The sequence below is a fragment of the Mucor mucedo genome, assembly GCF_025094135.1.
Source record: "Mucor mucedo strain NRRL 3635 chromosome Unknown EV154scaffold_232, whole genome shotgun sequence".
Classification (NCBI taxonomy): domain Eukaryota; kingdom Fungi; phylum Mucoromycota; class Mucoromycetes; order Mucorales; family Mucoraceae; genus Mucor; species Mucor mucedo.
Window position 1 is genome coordinate 1,403 of NW_026252516.1, and position 22,202 is coordinate 23,604.

Consider the following 22,202-nt stretch of genomic DNA (forward strand, 5'->3'; position numbering starts at 1 on the left):
TTATGATTATAATACATACCTTAAAAATAAACCAGTGGACTTGGCGATACACTTACCACACCATACGTGTATAACTATGGTTAGAATGTAGTTAATAAAATGGATAACAAACAGATAATAATATTATAATAGTAGCGTTTACCTTAAAGGATGTCGCTTATTTAACAAGTGCTTGAATAGACATGATAAAGATATACCTTTTACAAAAAACTATATATCGTGTTAGTTTTATAGCTGGCTCAAATACAGTATGACTGAACATATTAACATTTATAGACTTACTATTATTTTTTTATTTAAAGAAAGAAGAAAGAAGAAAGGAGAGAGAAAAAAGAAAAGAAAAGGAAAAAAAAAAAAAAAGTTTTAAATAGGGCAAGTTAAAACTCAGAGAGAAAATAATTCCCCACCTAAACTACGAGACCCTCTTGGAAGGCGCTTATCTGGCTTTTGTTTTGCTTCTTTGGCTTTTCTTTTGTTATTCTTGCTATTTTTGTCACCAACATCCAAAGAGACAGGCACAGAAGTAGAGGCAGCAGACGAACCAGAAGGAGTAGATGAAGCCATGGGGCCAGAGGGGGGTAATGACAGTGAAGGAGATGGTAAAGAAGGTGAAGGGGGAGGTATGACTGGAAGCGAGGAAGATGTCGGGGGAGAGGTAGATGCGAGAAATTCAGAAGTGGGAGAGGGTACTGATGTGATTGTTGGCATAGATGGAGTAGGTGGCATAGATGGCGTAGATGGAGTAGGTGGTATAGATGAGGTAAGTGGCATAGATGAGGTAGGTGTGGTAGGTGTGGTAGGTGGCATAGATGGCATAGATGGAGTAGGTGGCATAGATGAGGTAGGTGTGGTAGGTGTGGTAGGTGGCCTAGAAGGAACAGAGAAAGTTGGAACAATTTCATCGTTTGTGATCGAGTAAGCTTCCATCGGAATATCATCGTAAGCATTGTCATCCGTGGACATGGTACGCGTAAAAGATGAAAGAGAGGGACCAGAGGCATTACTTGAATTAACACGGAGGTTAGCCATACCACCCAACATCGATCCGGAAAGGGGCTCACGAACATTGTCAAAAAGATTGTGATTAATTTTGCGCTAAAAAGCCATAAGGTTAATTTATAGATAATTCTTATAACTGTTAAATTTTACGTACATCTTTTTTTTTGTTCAACAATAAAGACTTCACCATCTCACAAGCGATCCAGTTTGCGTCTGCAAGATGCAATGGAACCATTGGTGTATTAACATCAAGATCAAAGATACGACTGGCAGCATCATCCTCGGGTGGAATCCCTGAATCACCAGAGCGTTTGTTCCAATAGTAGACAATGCTTTCAATCATATACGTAATCTCTTTTCGTTCATGCTTATTAAGTTTCATCCAATTGACGCCATTAACACCAAATCTGTCTCCGAGGTATACAGCCAAAAATTCTCGACAAAGATGATGAGTATTGTGATACGCCTTTTGAGCTTTACCATCTAAAGCCAACAAAGCTTTATTGTTGTTTTCATAATTGACAGAACCATCGAGACCTTTGAAATATTTTTTTGTTGAATCGATAACGAGCTGGACCGTGTAAGAGGTGTTTGGCTTTTCGATGGTTCTCCTACCCAAATGATTCATGTTGTCATCAAAGCCATATTCAGAAAACTTTGCTTTGTAATAATCCATGGCTTTTGTGATGGTTTTGCGAAGTTTCATTGCCACGGCTTCCCTTGCTATAATTTTATAAAATGTAAGTCTTGTATTTAATAAATGCGTAACTTTTTTTTAAATCCGAAAACGTTACCATCTTTTTCTTGGGTAGATTTTGGGCCAATATCGGTCCTGTTACTTGATCTTGATGCATTCTTGATACGGCTGCAACAATCACAATGTTTACCTTCAGGCAAATGAGTATGTTCTTTCAACAGCTTGGGAACAATAGAACTAACAACCTCTTCAACCATTGGTCTCATTAAATCAACGATTTCTTGAGCGTTAAACCATTGAGAAGGCAAGGAGTTATTTGTGCTCATTTTTAAAAAAATAGATATGTATCTGTAGAAAAAAAAATCAAAGTAACAAGGCAATTTATATTCTGTCACTCACTTTTAATTCATGTAGTCCAGTCAATCTGCACCAATCACAATCCATGCTTCGCCTGCCAAAATGGATATGATGTCATGTAACACACTGATGTAATTAAAATAACCGTGGCCTGATCATTTCGACAGGACTTGTCACTGGATAAGGAAATAGCTTAGCATGTCGTTTCTTAGGAACCAACAATAAACAGGATTGGTTTTGACAAGGACTTGTAGCCAAAAAGGAAAAGTTGCGTGTTTCCTGCTGATAATATATGATGTAAGCGATTTTAAAAAATACATAAATAGCTCCCCAAAAAAGTGTTAGATACTTCCTTTCATCAATTACTTTAATCCAAATTTCTTTGATATATACATGTCGTCCCCAATTAACAAAGTCCAAAAAGCTAAGACGAATCGTGTCCCCAAACGTGGCATAGCCGAACTTCTCGTTGGAAGTATGGCTTCTTCCCGTAATGCCCCTATTACTCCTGCCATCACTACCGACACTTCTGATACTGCTTCTTCTTCTTCTTCTTCTTCTTCTTCGTCCCTATTCCCAACCCGTGACACCTCTGGTGCTGCTGCTTCTACGGATCCAGCTGATAATATGGATGTTGATGTCGAATTTCACGAAGATATTAGCATGGTTGATATTGATTCTGACGTTTTGATCTTGCCACGCGAAGAAGAGATTCGCCTAGACGAACTAGATCACGAAAAGTTTTTGAACGGTGGATATTCTGATCCGGATTCTGACAACGAAGGTGTGCTTGAAGAACTCCCAGAATTTAACGATTTCGCGACAGATAACTCCACTGATATCGAAGAAAATTTAGAAGGTATGTCATTAGATGGTGAAAATTTATTACCTTTGGGTACATTACCTAACATTACCTGAAAATAGTTGTATCTGTCCATTACACCAATCAAGAAGGACCCATTATCAAAAATGTTGTTATTCCTGACTACCCTTTTACTCAAAATGATCTTGATAGCATACAGTTCAACTACATTTGCATCAACAACAACATGACGGTGCAGGCCGTAGCCAACATCAAGTCATTCGTCGAAATGCTAGTAAACAGAAATAAGTCGCGTAAGTAAACCATTTCCCGTGGCCTCAAGTAAGCTTATTTGTTAATCCAATCTACCTTACATTAGAATTATCTCCCAAAAAAAGAGTACCTGCATTGAAGGAGTGTATGGCCATGATTAGAAGGAAAATACCACTGGATTTTGTTCGTACCCATGAAGTTTGCTCCGCTAAAGGCTGTTATCTTTTCGATTCTGTTGAAGATGTCACATTAACGGCTTGTCCTGAATGCGGTGCTGCCAGAAGTGCGAAATCTGTTGTCAAAATGGTAGATATCGGGGATCATTTGAGTAAGATGCTTGCTTGTGATGGATTTCGTTCCGAGGTAGAGCAGTATAGAGATGTAATCGATGCCATGACAGAAGATGATCCATATACCGACTTTTTTTCAGGCGCTGCTTACAAGGAACTCCGTCAAAAAGGTTTATTTGAAAATAAGCAAGACCTTGCCATTGTTCTCTGTGTGGATGGGTTTACTTCTAAAGTTTCAAGACAAAGCATGGTGATGGTTCACGTAATAATTCCAAGCATCGATCCTTCCATTAGGTATTATTTCAAATATATATAGTCCAGGTCCTAAAATTAATACTGATATTGTAATGATTTTCCCTATAGGTATACAGATGAATATACGTTTCAAGTAGCTATCTTCTATGGAGACACCAAAACCAATTTTAGTTCGTACTTACGGCCTATAATCAGCAGTCTCGATACTTTGAGTACAAACCCGATTGTAGTTAAAAAAAATGGTGTTCATGTTGCTACATCCAAAGTTTTTAATCTTGGTGTGATTGCTGATGGCGTTGAGATCAACCAGCGTTTGTTGATGTTTGGTGGTCATACAAGCACGTATGGGTGTAGATTCTGCTTGGGTAAGTAAACGAGTCCTTACAGAATACGAAAATCCGTTGACATTTCTCTTATTCAAATTAGTGAAAGGAGAGCGCCCAATTGATGGTGGAAAACTTGGCAAATATTTTATTGACAGAACTTCGTCAATCAGATCAAAGTCCTTGTTGCTGTTGGAGGAGGATATTGTAAGTGCTCCATTATGAAATCATCTACCAATACTAAATATATTCCTCTATAGCCTGCCGAATTCAACAATTACGCGATCAAAAGCCCTACACCATTTGGACGCTTAAACACCTTTCTGTCGATTGATTTTTTCATGTGTGATGAGCTTCACATGTTCTCTAACGTCAGCAAGCTCTGTTTTGACATTCTTTCTCCTCGTTACAACGACCGTTACAAGTTTGCTGGTAGAGAAGATAAATATCCATTTTGCCTTTCTTCTGCCGAATTTATAAAAATCAAACGATCCATGGATGACTCTCGTTGTAATATTCCCTCTGACTTCAATGGCTCCTTCCAGGGTATTGTCTCTGAAAATGCTCGGTCGATGTATCGATCTGTCGATTGGATTGCCTGGCTGGTTTACGTGGTTCCCACTCTGATTGCATCTATCTTTGGTAGTAGGAATACTGCTGGTAGAAATACTGCCTCTGCGTTGATTTCCCTTTCTCGTGGTGTAAAACTGAGTTTGCAGTGGTCCATTAACAAAGATGATCTGAAAGAGATTGAAAAGTAATTAGTCAATTAATCATATATTTACCAAGCCTAACCCTTACTAACCTCCAATGTCATTAAGATCTTTCGATGACTGGTTCAAGTATCTGGACAGCTGCCTTGTATCTCAGACCATTTCTCGCACGATCCTCAAGTACAATATGCATCAACTGCATCATATTCCTTACATGATCAAGCGAATGGGGTAAGCTGCCTTTACCAATAGTTATTAAATGTATAATATTTACTGACTAACTTTCTTTAGGCCCCTTAGATGCTACTCAGCCAGATCTCTCGAAAGGTCCATTGGAGCTTACAAAAAACGAATCAGATCAACGATGCATCCAGGTGTAAATGCTGGTAATATCATGGAAACGCGGGAAATCTTCAAGTTTTTTCAATTGTCCAAAATATTTGACTTTTCTGCCTTGACTGCTGTTGCCAACAATCCCAATAACTACATGTCCCATCCCAACAATGATCCTAATTCTCCTCAACTATGGTCTCCTTTCCATGTATCTGATGCGGGTTCATTGGTTGTACTCAATTTGGTCCGAAAGCTGACATTGGACAAGACTAGTTGTATCAAAGGTGACATTCGTACTCTTCCTTGGGTGAAAGCTTTAATGGATTGTTTAAGTCGAATGGTTGGTTCAAAGCAGGTCAATATCCCTAATTGTTTTCTTCGTCAAGAAGTGATAATTTCGGCCAAACTGTTTTTTGACAACCAGGTGTACATTTCTTCCATGTCAAAAGAAAAAAACAAGTCGAGCTCTCGTGGTGGCGAGTATGTGATGTTTACTGCTGTTCATAAAAATAGGTAAGTGGTTGTTGTTGTGTTTCTATTGTGTGTATGCTGAATTTCTTTTAAATATAGTCGTTTCTCTTCGGTATCCAACTGGTATGTCTGCAAGGTCCTTTTCTTCTTCAGATTCCAAATGTTCGAGGAAAGACAGGGGTCCCATTACGTGTATGGTGAGTTGATGAGAACTCATGGTGTGTCGCCATACTCTAAATCCGTTCCTCGTGTCCAACCTTTCAACGGAACCGACAAAAAATTCGTGGTTTTTGACGCTGAGGATATTGTTTCTGTCGTTGGCTTATTGAAAGAAACTGGTGATGAATCTACATTTCAATATGTACTTCGAACTGGTGATGCCTTCGAAAAGGACATGTCTGCTACGGCTGGCCAAGTAAAAAACATTGTTTTAACTTGAGCAAAAAAATAAAAATAAAAATTGAAAAAGGAACGAAAAAGCAAAAGTTGAACTTCAGCACCACTAGAGGAAAAAAAAAATTTTGTCGTGTAACAACAAATGTACCCTCTCCCATTCAAACATTCACTTTTCGCTTATTACTTCCATCAATATTCACTTTATAAACTTTTTTTTCTTATCAACTATAATAAATATGTCAACAAGCATCATTTCCCAACTTTTAATTTCATTTTTACGGTAGTTTTTCATTTTTTTAAAAATCGGTATCGGTGCAGTTTTTAAAAAAGACCGGCGGTATCCGTAATTTCTAAAAATTGCACCGATACTGGCGGTATCGGTCCAAAATATGTTTAGACCGGTAAAAAGTTTCAGGGTGTACTTTGTCTCTATACTTATATTATTTTATGTTATATTTCAATATTTTTTTTATTCTAATTTTTCTTATTTACTTTGTTAGAGACTAACAAAATTTTAGGGAGGGGATATTGTCGTACTATCTTTTGTACTACTTTAAATAATATTAATTAATCATAAATCCCAATTCATAATAAAGCATCTTTTATCTCCTACTCATAATTAATCTATAACTAAGAACGATCACGACAGTGTCACAATGCGGATTTTCAATATGTAATAATTGACTTCAACACTAAAAACTTTACTCAGACAATTTATATTTTTCATGCTAACTTTTAGCATTGTACTTCTCTAACTTGAATCCTTACCTTTTTATATTTAAAACCTTTTGACAAATTTATTATTATTATCATTTATCCGAAATCAAGGGTATCGTTACCGATCCTTTGATTTCTCAAAAACTATATAAACCTTAAAACAAAACATATTTCAATAAACATTCAGATTTTACTATATACTTTTATCATAAACTTGCCTATCAAATATTATATCTTCTATATATAATTGGCCTACTATCTTACTGTCTCCCTAGAAAAACCGTAGCCTTAGTCTCTTTTTCTCTGTATCTGTCTATCAAGACCTTTTATTTTGTTTACTTAACTGGATCGTTACCATATATATTTATTATATATTTACGAGATCGCGGCCCCAGCCCACTTCGGTAATTTTTTGACCTTCGCTTCGCTACGGTAAAAATAACCTACGTTCCTGCTGGGGGCGATCTCGCGCCTGCAGCGGACCACCGACGCCACTCAATGCTTATAAATGGGATAAAAATAGATTTTATTGATAATGATTATTTTATGTTTAATTTTGTGTTCGAGTTAAAACTTCGTTAAATACAACGTTGTCTGTGAGTGTTGATAATGGCGGCTCTTTCAGTAAGATTATCTTGAGGTTAGCAGGGTCACGAACCCGAGATAAAGCAACATAAAGTTGACCGTGCGTGAAAACGGGTTTAATAAGGCAGATTGCAGCGAAAGAAAGAGTTTGACCTTGCGATTTGTTGATAGTTATTACAAATTCAGGTTGCACAGGAAATTGACGTCGACGGAGGGTAAATGGTAAGTTAGCATTATCTGAAGATATTAATATGATTCTGGGAATCAAAACAATCAGACCTGCTCTATCACCAACAGCATTTCAGCTTCTATTATATTTCTTGTGAAGTTTCTACAGATTAACCTTGTACCATTGCAAAGACCTTCAGCAGGGTTGATGTTTCTTAAACACATGATTGGTTCGAATCTTTTAAGAACCAACTTATGAGGTGGCATTCCTGAAGGTTTTACAGCATTCAACGATTCGACAGGGAAATTGGTTGCGCTTGAATTTTGTGTCTCTTCAATCGAATCATCTGATAAATATACCATGGATATACCTGGTAATTTTTCTGTCGCCAACTCATTGATTTCATCAACTGTAGAATTATGCGCCGCAAGAATAGCTTTACTAACAATGAATTCTCTGTTCTTGTAACAGTCTCCAGCTGAAAGTGAGTCACCAAAAACGTCATTTACAACATCTTCGATTGACTCTGCGTACGTTACAATTGAAGCTGGTATGGATACATACTGATCATAAACTTGACAACGACCTTCACCTACTTCTAAAAGATAATCTTGGAAAGGGGTACCATTGTCAAGAATCGAATCTCCAGTGAGCCTCATATTCCGCTTGAGCCGCAAAACTCGACAGTCTCTAAAAAGAACAGAGTTTATGACACATGCATCAATTACGTCCGAGCGTGAACCAAACTTAATGATTGGGAGTGTCTGTCTGAAATCACCACCAAGAACAACAACCTTACCACCAAAAGGAAGCTGGAAGTTTCCCGTAATCTCTTGCAGGAGACGACTGACACATTCAAATGTCATTTTGTTCATCATCGGAGCTTCGTCCCAAATAATCAACTTAGAGTCACTACAGTAATTACTTGAGCACTAATGTCTTGTAACTTGATGTTACATACAGAAGATTCGTCGATATCAATTGGAATTTGAAAAAGTGAATGTGCCGTTCGACCACCAGGAAGCAGGGTGGCAGCAATTCCGGAAGATGCACACGCAAGAGCAATTTCACCATTTGATCGTACCTTTGCAAGTAAGGCATTGTATAAAAACGTTTTTCCTGTACCACCTGGACCATCAATGAAGAAAAAAGAACTTCTAAAGGGGGCTGGGGTTGTATCAGGGTTATCATAGATTGCCGAAACAATCTCGTCGTATATGACGCGTTGCTCAGCATTTAAACTTCCACCCTCGTCGCCTTCATAAACAGCTACGTTGACTAACAAATCATCAGCATCATATTGTCCAATTTCATGGTCATAAAAGCTTTGAGTTCTTGCCATATACGCATTGTAGGATGATGGATCGGGCTGAGGTAACTCTGGAAAATTTGCGATATCTTTTTGATTTTTCAACAACCTATGAGCAATATCCACAATTGTCTGATTTAAAATAATTTTGTAATCACGTTCACTTAAGTCCACTGGATAACCTTGCAAATCAAGACCTCTGCCAGGAAGACCTTGACGATAGGTATATTCAAAATCAGCTGATAGTTTATCCTTATGATTATCCCAAATCTCTTTGTAATTTGGAACAAAGTTGAATATTAAAAGGATTGCAAATAATTCTCTGATTTTCACTGAACTATTGCACAACATAAACGCCTCTGTCATTGCTCTATCCCATTCTTTACCATCTTCTAACAAATTGAGTGCTTGGGCAGCTTCTCGAAAGGTTGGCCATGTTCTGGTACCTGTGAACTGGATACCGTCATCATCAAAAGTGGCAGTCGTCTTTAACTCATCAAAGCTAGTGGCACCCTTAACGTGGAGAAGAAGAAGCCTTAAACAATAACGTTCGATGTCAGTAGCAGATATAAAATACATTCTTCCGATTTGCGTAAATTTTTGATTATTTTGACGTTTTTTCCATAAATGTGTTTTGGGATCTTGGATATAGTGGGCCGGAATATCGTTGTAAAATACAGACCGAGCATCAGCATCAGTTGCATTGAGTTTAAAATAGGCTGTCAAAGTAGTATCTCTATCCATTGCTCGCTGAATTTCACTGTTGTTAGCACCCTCACTGAAGGTCACATTTTGCTGATTTTGTAAATGTACAGCTAATCTTTTGATAGCTGGTTGACATGAATGGGTGCGTTTTCCCATGATACGCCAACATGCTTCAATCGTAGATACATATCGAACACTTAACCAATTTGATATTTCGTCCAAATCATCATCATCATTAACAGAAATAGCAGCTGGTAGTTCAGATGTGGAAGTGACAGGTGGTGTTTGAGCAGGCATTACTGCGATTTGTGCGCGATCAGAGCCTTTATAAATATATTTAAAAAGATATTTGATTGCTTGATTGCCTCCACAATATTCGACATTGATATGAGTATTATACTTGACAGCAAGATACAGATTGTGAGGAACAACCCAACGATTATCAGCATGATATCCATTTTGAAACAAAACAAAGAGATTGGTGGTGCGTCTTTTGTACTTTGCAAAACCCTTTTCATCGATGACAGTGTGGGGTTGGATGTCTTTAGGAAAGTGCTTACTGCACATTTTTTCCTTATTATCTCTACACATGCGAACCTTGCCATGTGAATCATTTAAAGATATACTGCATGGTGTATGCATCATGTGCTTTGTGATAGTTTTATAAGCCTTAGGAAAACGGGCGGGATCAGGGATTTCAGCCGAGATATACTTATCGATATCTTGAGCTGTTCGAAGCTTAGAGCACTCAGCCAGAATAATAACAACGTGAGCGTGAGGTAAACCACGTTTTTGATACTCAATGACATGAATTAAGCCCTTAACTTTTCCAAATATCATTTTGTCTTTGATATCTGCAAATATCTCTTTAAGTTTCAAGTCGAAAACTCGACAAATTAAATCTGGGCGATCCGAAGGGACCTCACCAGGTAGTAACTCATCCGTAATTTCTTTCCAGTTTGGGTTGCAGGTTATCGTAACAAATAAATCAGGTTTCCCCAAAGCTCTAACGACAGCCATAGCATCTTGTTGCATTTGGTGCAAGGCCCTTGGTGAGCCAGTATGACTGGAAGGCAATATGACCCTTTTACCGATCGATTCTCTACTCATATCTCCACCAACTTGCATATCGGCTAATCCAGAATAAAGCTCTGAACGTAGCGTACTTTGATTTGTACGTAAATAATACAATCGTCGTCCCTCTATCTTACAATACATATCGACTATGTACAAATGAAAAAGACGGCCAAAATGACAGGTCATTGTTTCCCCCGGTCTCACTTGTAAGCGATGTTGATAAAACTGATTGAACGATACTTTCTTTTGCGTCAGCCTGTTAGAACTTAAACTTTGTTCATCTCTCTCTAGATTTTGTCGAATAGCCTCATCACCCAAGTTCAATTCTATCTCTGTATTCCATCCATCCTCGCCACTTGGAAACATTAATGCAAAATGTAAGGAATCGTAAGAGCAATGGCAATCATTCATTTTCTTAGGAAATCCATTTTCTGTCAAAAAGATAACCACTTCTCTACTGCCTCGGGTACTTTCATAAGGAATCGTTGCATCTGCAATATATGCTGCTACTTCATCCGCCATTGGTAAATCATACTGTCGACTCAGTCCTGGGTTACCTCGCACATAAACATAAAGGTCTTTAACAACCGGCGTCCCATCCACTATTTCTGTAGAAAGTCTCTTTCTTGCGCTATCAAACAAATTTGCATACGGAGATACTTCATCCATCATTCGATTCAACTGGAATACTAATTGACGGTCCAACACTTCGTTAAAATCTATATGCTGTTGTATACGTAGATTAGGATCACTAAAATAAACCTGTGCAAAGACAGGTTTTCTTCCTTCAGTAGCTGTTAATGATGCAGATCGATGGTATGTTCCTCCCTGAATTCTAAATGTGAACGATCCTTGATTCGATCCACTGAATATCTCATCTTCATGGTCTGCTCCAAATGAGGTGAACGCGAACGCGTTATTATACATTCGGATATTCTTTCTGAATTCGGTACTGCAAGGATGATCACCTGTTAAAAGCTTCTGCATAAGTGTAGTAGGCATATCCACAATATCCACTTTTACTTTTCCATTACTGCAGCAAAAAGAAAAAGATTGATTTGTTGATTGTTCTTCTTTGTATAGCATGGCGTGACAGTGAGGGCATTTTTGTGTCATCCCTTGTAATATATGACGACCAAAAAAGTCAGAAGTTGCGTCTTCACGGTAGATTCCTCTACGCTCACGGAGTAAATTGGTCTCTTCAAAATTGTCATGACACGCACGATTAAGGTTATGATCTCTGACTAAAAAAAAAACATGTCAGGGTTAAACTATCATAGCTGCTTTTGCATTTAATTTTACTTGGAGTGGCAGATCCTGAATTAGGTGAATCAGCATTATTGGTGTTTTCATCTGCACGTGTATTAGATTCCTCATTCGATCCTCGGTTACTGTTGTTAAGTCTGGGCGCTCTGGGAATATTTATACGACTTGCTCGTTGTCTCGGTCTTCGGGTAGTTGATTCGGTTGCAATGCTTCTGACTCTTCCTCGATTTGGTTGACTGATTCCATCAGATTGAACAAAGTCATGATTAACAGAAGACATTTCCGTTTGAAAGAAGGAAAAGAATAATTATCAGCTTTCTTTAAAATTTATTGTCGCGACAGCAAAATCAGGATATTGTATTACAAACACTGCCTGGAAGGACATACAACCACATACACATTTCTATCTTGTTGGTCGGGACTTACAGCCCCTCCCAATTCACTCAATGGTTGTACACATTTTTTCACTCAGTGTTTTATGTACCGTGTTGGTCGGGACTTACAGCCCCTCCCAATTCACTCAATGCTAATACACATTTTTTCACTCAGTGTTTTGTGTACCGTGTTGGTCGGGACTTACAGCCCCTCCCAGCTCACTCAATGCTTGTACACATTTTTTCACTCAGTGTTTTATGTACCGTGTTGGTCGGGACTTACAGCCCCTCCCAATTCACTCAATGCTTGTACACATTTTTTCACTCAATGTTTTATGTACCGTGTTGGTCGGGACTTACAGCCCCTCCCAATTCACTCAATGCTAATACACATTGTTCACTCAGTGTTTTGTGTACCGTGTAGGTCGGGACTTACAGCCCCTCCCAATTCAGTAAGTGTTTATTATACTCATACATGTCTGTTGCTTCGACCTGCGCTTCGCTTGGCCGCGCAAAAAAAAAAAAAGAAAAAGAACAGTCCGAATTACCATATATAGTGTTTAGGACAAAAGTATAAATAATCATTATAATATTGATACATGTCTGTTGCTTCGACCTGCGCTTCGCTTGGCCGCGCAAAAAAAAAAAAGAAAAAGAACAGTCCGAATTACCATATATAGTGTTTAGGACAAAAGTATAAATAATCATTATAATATTGATACATGTCTGTTGCTTCGACCTGCGCTTCGCTTGGCCGCGCAAAAAAAAAAAAGAAAAAGAACAGTCCGAATTACCATATATAGTGTTTAGGACAAAAGTATAAATAATCATTATAATATTGATATAAAACAACGTGGTGCTCACTTAGAACCGAATAATTAACTACAAACGTGTATTATTCTCTTTCTACCTTACTGTCAAAACTAAATCTAAACCAATCACTACTACTCACATTGTATCAACAGTATCAATAGTGTCGTACTTATAAATCATATCACCTCCGCTCACCTATAAAATAGAATCCATAATTAAATTAAATAAAGTCATCTTTTATCTAGGGTGTTCTCAAGCAAATTATTTAAAATTTTAAAATAAATCCTTTAATTAAAATCAAAAGTCACAAAAAAACACAACTCCAATTTGGGAAAATGCTAAACTGTCATTTGTACATGGCACAGAGGCCAATGTTATTTTATTTCTTTCTTGTATTCTTATCGAAATAAACATACTTTACCTTTGCCTCTACCTATTTTAAAAATGAACAACCAAAATAATGCTTCTTACCCTATTGATGGTCAGCCTGAGAGCAGCCAGAATGGAATCGCTGGACGTGGACGTGGACGTGGACGTGGACGTGGACGTGGAAGTGAACGTGATTTTAGTACTTTTTCGAGTTAAAATGATATTTTAATGTCAGAAAACATTTCTTAAAAATTTGACCCCTCCATAGTGGTGGGGTCAAATATTTTTAATTAAAATCAAGATTTTAAAATTTTAAATAATTTGCTTGAGAACACCCCTACTCTACTTTTATTTTATATACTAAAATATTATAACGACTATTGTCGAGGAACTATTGTTATGTAACGACCGAATATATCAAAGATTATTTAGGAGATCAAAAGATGATTTTATTATATTTTAGTGAACACTATTTTAAATATTAAACTACTTGTGTGACCGAAGCCACGACAATACCCCCTTTCCAAAAAGAGCTCAAGGTAGGAAAAAAAAATTATTATTTTTCTTTTGCTCTTGCTATACGCGGAATATACCATGCCTTGTCGATTGGGGAGCCGTCATATTTTACAGGATGGAGTCTGTCAGTGTGTACCCAGGACGAATAAACCTTTCCATCTACTTCTTTAATCTGGTACGTGTTAAAGTCTAGGTTGTGCTTGAGAACCTGATACGGACCCATCCAATTGAATTCCAGACCCTTTTTACTTTCGTGTCGAAGCATCACATAGTCATCAATTTTGAAAGTTTGAGTTTCTTGTCCTTTAATGAGTGCATCCCATTTTTCCTTATCCTTTTCAGCTTGAACTTTAAGACGGTCTTCGGCTTGAAAACGTTGTTCACGTAAATAGCGTAGGTGGGTTAATGCATCTTCCGCTATTAATTCAGGATCTTCTTCGGTTAACGGATCCATGAAAGGTCGTAATAAATCGCCTGGTAGTACAGGATTGACACCATACGTCATGAAGAAAGGGCTCAGACCTGTGGTTGCATGCTTGCGAATGCGACAAGAAAACAATGCAGATTCCAAATATTCGTCCCAGCTGTGTACCTCTCCTTTAACATATTTGGTAAGCATATGTTTAAATGTTTGGTTTAATCTTTCGCATTTCGAGTTGGTACGGGGGTGGAAGGCACTGGTAAAAATATGATGTGATTTGATTTTGGCCATGTACTGCTTCAATATCTTCGACATAAAATTGGCTCCACGGTCTGTCACAATTTCAACAGGGCAAGAAAAACGCATCACTATTTCCTCATAAATAAATTTGACAATAGCCGACGCACTAGCAACGGGAAGGGCTTTAGCTATTGGCCAATTCGTGTTGTAATCCACTGCCATAATTATCCACTTATTTCCGTTCTTGGTTAAAGGTAGCTCACCGATAAAATCCAGATGCCAGCGAGAAAAAGGAGGAGGGACTTCCAAAGGTTTCATTGGCGCATGATGAACATTCTTTTCTTTGCGTGAATGTAATTGACATTCTGGGCATTGAGACAGCCAGTTTGTAATATCATTTAACATTTTAGGCCACCAGAACCGTGTTTTCATGAGTTGATTTATTGTTATTTTTCCTTGATGTCCAAATCCACGATGAAAATCTTCAACAAGGTCTGCTCGTCGTTTAAAAGGAATAAATTTTACCCATGTTTCCTTGACCGGCATATCAGCAGTAGTTTTTGATTTATCCACAAATTGACGCCACACATGATTATCCTTCACCATAAAGCGATCTTGCTGTTGTTTTAATTGAGTTTTGAAATGGTCTGGCCATTCATCTTCATTTTTGAAATAATGTAGGGGCCAGTCTTGGAGAGGGTCAGTTATCAAAGGATCATCGGACCGATCATTATCGAGCGAATTCACTGCAGCGCAAGTGTCAGGTGAATCATACAAATATCTTGGTTCAAAGGATATATCATTCGGAGTACAATTGGATCCATCACGACGACTTAAAAAATCTGGAACAATATTATCCACACCCTGTTTGTATATGATTTTCGGGGAAAACATACTCAATTCGGACATCCAGCGAACTAAACGAGGTGAGATTTTTGAGGTATCCTGATAATATTTTAGCGGTAAATGATCCGTATATACTTCGTAGTCATTACCGTCGATAAAACATCGCCATGTTCTTAATGCATGAAGTATTCCCAAATATTCTCGTTCTTGAGCGGGATAGGCACGTTCTTGAGTACTAAATTTGTGCGATTCGTATGCTAACGGCTTCCATTGATTGTTATCATCTGGGTCCTGTTGTAACAATACTGCACCACAACCAAAATCGGAAGAATCAGTTTCTATGCGGAATGGGCGAGTCATACAAGGCGTTAATAATACTGGGGCCGATGTTATCATTTGTTTGATTTTATCAAATGCAATTTGACATTCGGTTGACCAATCAATTTCTCTACGCTTAAATCCACCACCCTTCGTTAAATCCGTAATAGGAGCCGCGATTGATGCAAAGGAAGGCAAAAATGACTTATAGTACTGGCATAGGCCAATGAATTTGCGCACGTCTTGAACATTTTTCGGAATCGGCCAGGAAATAATAGCACTTACTTTCTTTTTGGAAGGAAGGACACCAACATTTGCAATGATATCGTATCCTAAAAATGTCAATTGTTTGCGATTAAATTTACATTTATCACGATTAACAATCAATCCAGCTTCGTCTAATTTCTTCATAATGAGATGGACATGTTGCTTATGGACATCAATATCCTTATCTTTGGTGAAAATCAGAATATCGTCTATGTATACAATACATATTTTGTCAATATATTCTTTTAAAACAGATGTCATCATTTTCATAAATTGAGCACCCGAGTTACGTAGTCCAAAAGCAATTACTTTCCATCGAAATTGCCCATATCGAGTATTAATCGTGGTTTTTTCCGCGTCAGCGTCTGTTAATCGTTGCTGGTGAAATCCACTTTGCAAATCCAACGAGGTAAAGAAATGCGCGCCATGAAGCTGTTCCAAGCATTCATCGATTCGGGGAACAGGAATACGTTGAGATATTGTTGCCTTGTTTACCGATCTGAAATCACATACCATGCGTAATTTGGCTGGTTGATTCCCTTCCGCCGCACGTTTTACGAATAAAACCGGACTGCCGTATTTCGACGATGTTGGTTCAATTAAGCCTTGATCTAATAATAAATCTAATTGTCGTCGTAACTCACGCAGTTCAATAGGACTCATTTTGTAAGGAGCTCGCGATTCTAGTTTGGCACCAGGTTCCAATACAATCATGTCCTCAACTGATTCACGCATTGGAGGCAAACTGTCAATGCAACCTTTAAAAACCTTTGGGTAGGCGGCCGCGAATTCTTGACACCATGCCTCATTCATGTTCTTTGTTGCAGCTTCTTCATTCGTAAGCGTCTTTGTTGATTCTGTCTCCATCATAACATGAAGCTCCTCTGGACTATAGATTGCCGAAATGTCGATCCAAAAGCATTCTTCTACTTTCTTTTTCTTAAGCAGTGTGTCGAGCTGTTTAGCCGTCAACAAAAAATCGAGATCGTTGTTAGTACTATTTGCTATATCAGTAATTTTTGGCTTATCCCGTTTTGATTCCTGTTGATCTGCTAACTTGATACTTAATTCATTTATTGCTTGACGCACTTGGATTTTCATAGGACGAATAGTTGTTATCTGGTATGGGTTGTTGCGTATTCGGATTTGCCATTCACCAGTAGGCCAATGAGGAACAGGTTGAACCTGTGATAACCAAGATCGACCGAGGATAACATCGAATTTTGTATCAAATACATAGGCTTCAATTCGATCAGTGTAATCTCCTAGTGCTATTGAAAACGATGCGATTTTTGAAATTGCTGTTAATTGACCATTCGCCGTTTCAACCGATTGACCCTGTATCGTCGGTGCTGTTTTGGATACGTATGGAATAAGTCGAGGATGAATGTAATTTGCACTAGCCCCAGAATCAATTAATACGCTACATGGATGACCGTTAATAAGTATGCGATATAGTGGTAATTTGTTAGGAGTAGAATTTGCATTTAACATGAATTGAACATCTTTTTGTATCATATCCTTATTTAGTTTTAACGGTTGCACAAAGGAAGCCGATGATGGCAATACAGCATAAAGAATAAAAGGCTCTTGAGAATACTGTTGAGAAGATTTATCTTTATTGGTAGATTTATCCATTATTGGTTGAGGGGTAGGGGTAGGATTGGGGTGGGAAGAAGGATGTGATTGCGGATAATAGTCATGTTGTTGTTCATTATCGTAATCATAATTGTCGCTGTAATAAAAACCATCATTCATATAATGAGCTTCTTGGCGGTTTTGCGGACAATTGTACTGTAAATGTCCAACTTGCTGGCATTGATAACATGACCGAGTTTCTTGTTCATAATACTGCTGATGTCCTTGATAGCCACCTCTAAATTGTCCCCGAGAGAAACCACGCCCACGCAAACCCCCTCGAAATCCACCTCTAGATTCCCCACGAGAAAATCCACGACCACGAAAACCACCCCGAAAATCACCACGAAAATTACCTCTATATCCACCACGATAATTACCACGTTGAATACCGCGGCTATTGGAACTGATATAATTGACCATATCACGAAGTGCGGAGAGATCCATCGGATCATCGATTGGTTGAGGTACAGACATGGAGTTGGTGTTCGGCAAAAATGAATATGTTCCATGCTCATTACGGGCAGATTCAAATACATAAGCAGCTTGGATTGCTTCATCCATGGTAGGACATTTGTCACCTCTATACAAATTTCGAATATGTACACGCGCATCCTTATTTTTCAGATGTCTGATAAATTTAGATACCGCTTCATCGTCCGTCATTGTTGGCACACCAAGTTTTAGAGTCAAAAAGTCTTGAATGTATTGGGATATGGTGGTTGTTTGTCGCAATTCTTCTAAACGTTCTCGAAACACTAAAGCTGAATTCGTTGGCTTGAAACCTGAAATAATTTTCGCACGCAGGCTAGTCCAAGTAGTTGGTGCATCATTGTCATTTAATTCCAAGTTACGCAGCCATATGGATGCAATGTCGCACATCAAAGTACGAGCAAACTTAAACGTCTGCTCGTCATCCCATTCTTTATATGCTTTGTAATCATTTATTCCCTTGATGAAATTATCGATAACGAAAGGATCCCTAGATCCATTGTATTTCATCGGTTTGATAATAAGATCTATTTCCATATTGTTATTTTGTTGTTGGTTTGTATTGGAAGCATTGATTGCCCCAATTGCTTGAGCTATTCCTTCTTTCACCGCAAGTGCAATAGTGTTTGCTATGGATAATTCGTTTGTATATTGATCAGCCATATTTGATGCTCCTTGGTTGTGATGTTCTAAGTGTTGCTTCGAAAATTCTTGGTTGTTATGTTCTAAGTGTTGTTTCGATAATTCCAATATATATTTTCCAACTAATGGTTTGATTATTGAATTCCAATGTGCCTCTCTTTTCTCTGTTGATTTAATTCGTACAATAATGTCTTCTGCTTTTATAATTCTTAATTTATGGTAAGCAGCTTTTAATGCAGTTGGTAAGGCAGCTTCAATTCTTTCCTCAATTTCAAATTTGTTTAAATTTTCTTGAGATTGTTCCAACATGAAATTCTTGTTATCGTTGTTGTTACTACTTCTATTATTTTTACAAAAACAATTCTTTTTAATAAACTGGTGCTACCAATTGTCGAGGAACTATTGTTATGTAACGACCGAATATATCAAAGATTATTTAGGAGATCAAAAGATGATTTTATTATATTTTAGTGAACACTATTTTAAATATTAAACTACTTGTGTGACCGAAGCCACGACACTATCACGACAATAGTGTCGTGAGACTTATAGTACACGATCCAAGTTACAAGATATTTAGTTAGGAGATCAAAAGATGATTTTATTACAAATATGAATTATACTATTTTATATCTAATTATTATTAAGAGACCGAAAAAGGTACGACAATACCCCCTTTCCAAACAAAAGTCCCGTAGGATTTTTTTTTTTTTTTTTTTTTTTTTTTTTTTTTTTTTTTTTTTTTTTTTTTATGCATTCTTCTCTTTATCTTTAGCACGGGCCACACGAGGGATGTACCAGGATTTTGATATAGGGGAACCATCGTACTTGATAGGATGTAGACGATCGGTATGTACCCATGATGAATAGATGTTGCCTTCAATCTCTTTGATCTGATAAGTGTTAAACTCTAAATTGCGTTTTATGATTTGATAAGGACCCATCCAATTAAACTCTAGACCCTTCTTGCTTTCATGCCGAAGCATTACGTATTCGTCAATTTGGAATATCTGAGCTGTTTGATTCTTTAAAGCCTTGTCCCATTTCTCCTTGTCTTTATCGGCTTGGATTTTTAGTCGATCACCAGCCAGAAATCTATTTTCTCGTAAGTACCGTAAGTGCGTTAGTGCATCTTCAGCTATTAGCTCGGGGTCTTTTTCAGTTAATGGATCCATAAATGGACGTAAAGAATCACCAGGAAGAATAGGGTTGACACCGTAGGTCATATAAAAAGGACTCAAACCTGTTGTTGCATGTTTGCGAATTCTGCAGGAGAAAAGAGCTGTTTCAATGAATTCGTCCCAACTATGTACCTCGCCCTTTACATATTTTGTTAGCATATGCTTAAAAGTTTGGTTCAATCTCTCGCATTTTGAGTTGGTTCTTGGATGAAATGCACTAGTAAATATATGATTGGATTTCAGCTTTGCCATGTATTGCTTTAGAATCTTCGACATAAAGTTGGCACCACGGTCAGTTACCAGTTCCGTTGGACAAGAGAATCGCATGACAATTTCTTCGTATATAAATTTCACTATCTGATCAGCAGTAGCAGCAGGTAAAGCTCGGGCTATTGGCCAGTTGGTGTTATAATCAACCGCCATTATAATCCACTTGTTCCCATTTTTAGTTGTCGGCAACTCACCAATGAAATCTAAATGCCATCGAGAGAATGGGGGAGGAATTTCAAGTGGCTTCATCGGGGCATGATGTATGTTAAGGTCCTTTCTTGCATGACGTTGACACTCAGGGCATTGAGCAAGCCAGGTTGTTATATCACTAGTCATACGCGGCCACCAAAATCTTGATTTCATTAGTTGCTGGACAGTAATGTTACCTTGATGTCCGAAACCACGATGGAAATCTTCAACCAAATCGGCACGGCGTTTGAAAGGAATAAATTTCACTAATTTTTCGACCTTATCACCATCAGCTCCAGATCCACTAAGTTTCTTCCAAACATGCTGTTCTTTGACCACATATGAGTTTTTGTGCTTTTCCAATTCATTTTTGTATTTTTCAGGCCAGTTTTCTTCATCTTTAAAATAAAATAGGGGCCAGTCTTGAACCGGATCAGTGACCAGAGGATCGTCAAACTGACGCGTTTTTTCGGAAATAATCGCAGCACATTCATCAGGAGAGTCATAGAGATATCGAGGTTGAAAAGATTTATCATTTGCAGCACAATCTGGTCCATCTCGACGACTTAAACTATCTGGCACAATTTGATCTACCCCTTTTTTGTATATAATCTTTGGTGAAAATAAACTTAACTCGGCCATCCATCGTTCTAATCTAGGAGAAATTTTGGCACTATCATTGTAATATTTCAAAGGCAGATGATCAGTGTAAACCTCATAGTCGTTACCGTCAATAAAGCACCGCCAAGTTCGAAGACAATGGAGTATCGCTAAATACTCACGTTCTTGAGCGGGGTAATTTCGTTCTTGTAGGCTAAACTTATGGGACTCGTACGCGACTGGTTTCCATTGGTTACCATCATTAGGATCCTCCTGTAATAAGACACCTCCACAGCTGAAATTGGAACTATCACATTCAATTCGCCATCGCTTAGTCATACACGGTGTTAAAAGAACAGGAGCAGACGTGATCATTTTTTTTATGAGCTCAAATGCAGCTTGACAATCGGAGGACCAATTGATACTTCGTTGTTTATGACCGGTACCCTTTGTTAAATCGGTAATCGGAGAAGCAACATGCGCAAAAGACGGCAAGAAAGACTTGTAGTATTGACACATACCAATGAATTTACGGATGTCTTGTACTGTTTTTGGAATTGGCCAAGATAAAATCGCTTCGACTTTCTTTTTCGAAGGACTGATTCCTACATTTGCTGTGATATCGTACCCTAAGAAAGTGAGTGTCTTTCGATTGAACTTGCATTTGTTTCTGTTGACTACCAATCCGGCTTCAGCCAACTTTTTCATTACCATGTGCACATGCTGTTTGTGAACTTCAACATTCTTGTCTTTTGTAAAAATTAACACATCATCGATATACACAATACAGATTTTGTCTATGAGTTCATGCAAAACGGAGTTCATCATTTTCATAAATTGGGCGCCACTATTTTTTAATCCAAAAGGAATAACTTTCCACTGAAATTGACCATATCTCGTGGTGATAGTCGTCTTTTGTGAATCACTGTCAGTTAATCTTTGTTGGTGAAAACCACTCTGCAGATCAATAGAGCTGAAATATTGTGCACCGTGCAATTGCTCAAGACATTCATCAATACGTGGTACAGGGATACGCTGCGAAATCGTGGCTTTGTTGACTGATCGGTAATCACATACCATTCGCAGTTTAGGAGGTTGTCCTTCTACGGCTGCCGGGCTTTTTACAAATAAAACGGGTGTTCCATATTGAGATGACGTAGGTTCAATAAGTCCTTGTTTCAATAAGGTATCCAATTGTCGTTTTAATTCACGTAGCTCGAGTGGACTCATCTTATAAGGAGCTTTCGGGTCTACTTTAATATCAGGATTTAGGACAATCATATCTTCTA

General features: G+C 38.0%; 1 protein-coding gene across 1 annotated transcript; it reads right to left on the bottom strand.

The window, feature by feature from the left end:
- Positions 1 to 318: 318 nt before the first annotated feature.
- EV154DRAFT_582607 (uncharacterized protein) lies at positions 319 to 2,070 on the bottom strand. Its single transcript, XM_051606678.1, has 3 exons — positions 1,794 to 2,070; positions 1,154 to 1,722; positions 319 to 1,095 (listed from the first exon to the last, which is right to left on the bottom strand). The coding sequence occupies exons 1-3, from the start codon at positions 2,020 to 2,022 to the stop codon at positions 385 to 387; spliced, it is 1,509 nt and encodes a 502-aa protein (XP_051450670.1). The 5' UTR covers positions 2,023 to 2,070; the 3' UTR covers positions 319 to 384.
- Between the last annotated feature and the right edge of the window lie 20,132 nt (positions 2,071 to 22,202).

Excerpts from the sequence above, each read along its gene's own strand:
- EV154DRAFT_582607 (XM_051606678.1), bottom strand. The coding sequence starts at position 2,022 with ATGAGCACAAATAACTCCTTGCCTTCTCAATGGTTTAACGCTCAAGAA. Across the intron at positions 1,723-1,793 it reads ATCTACCCAAGAAAAAGATG|CAAGGGAAGCCGTGGCAATG; the intron begins GTAACGTTTTCG and ends ATAAAATTATAG. Across the intron at positions 1,096-1,153 it reads TGTTGAACAAAAAAAAAGAT|CGCAAAATTAATCACAATCT; the intron begins GTACGTAAAATT and ends ATGGCTTTTTAG.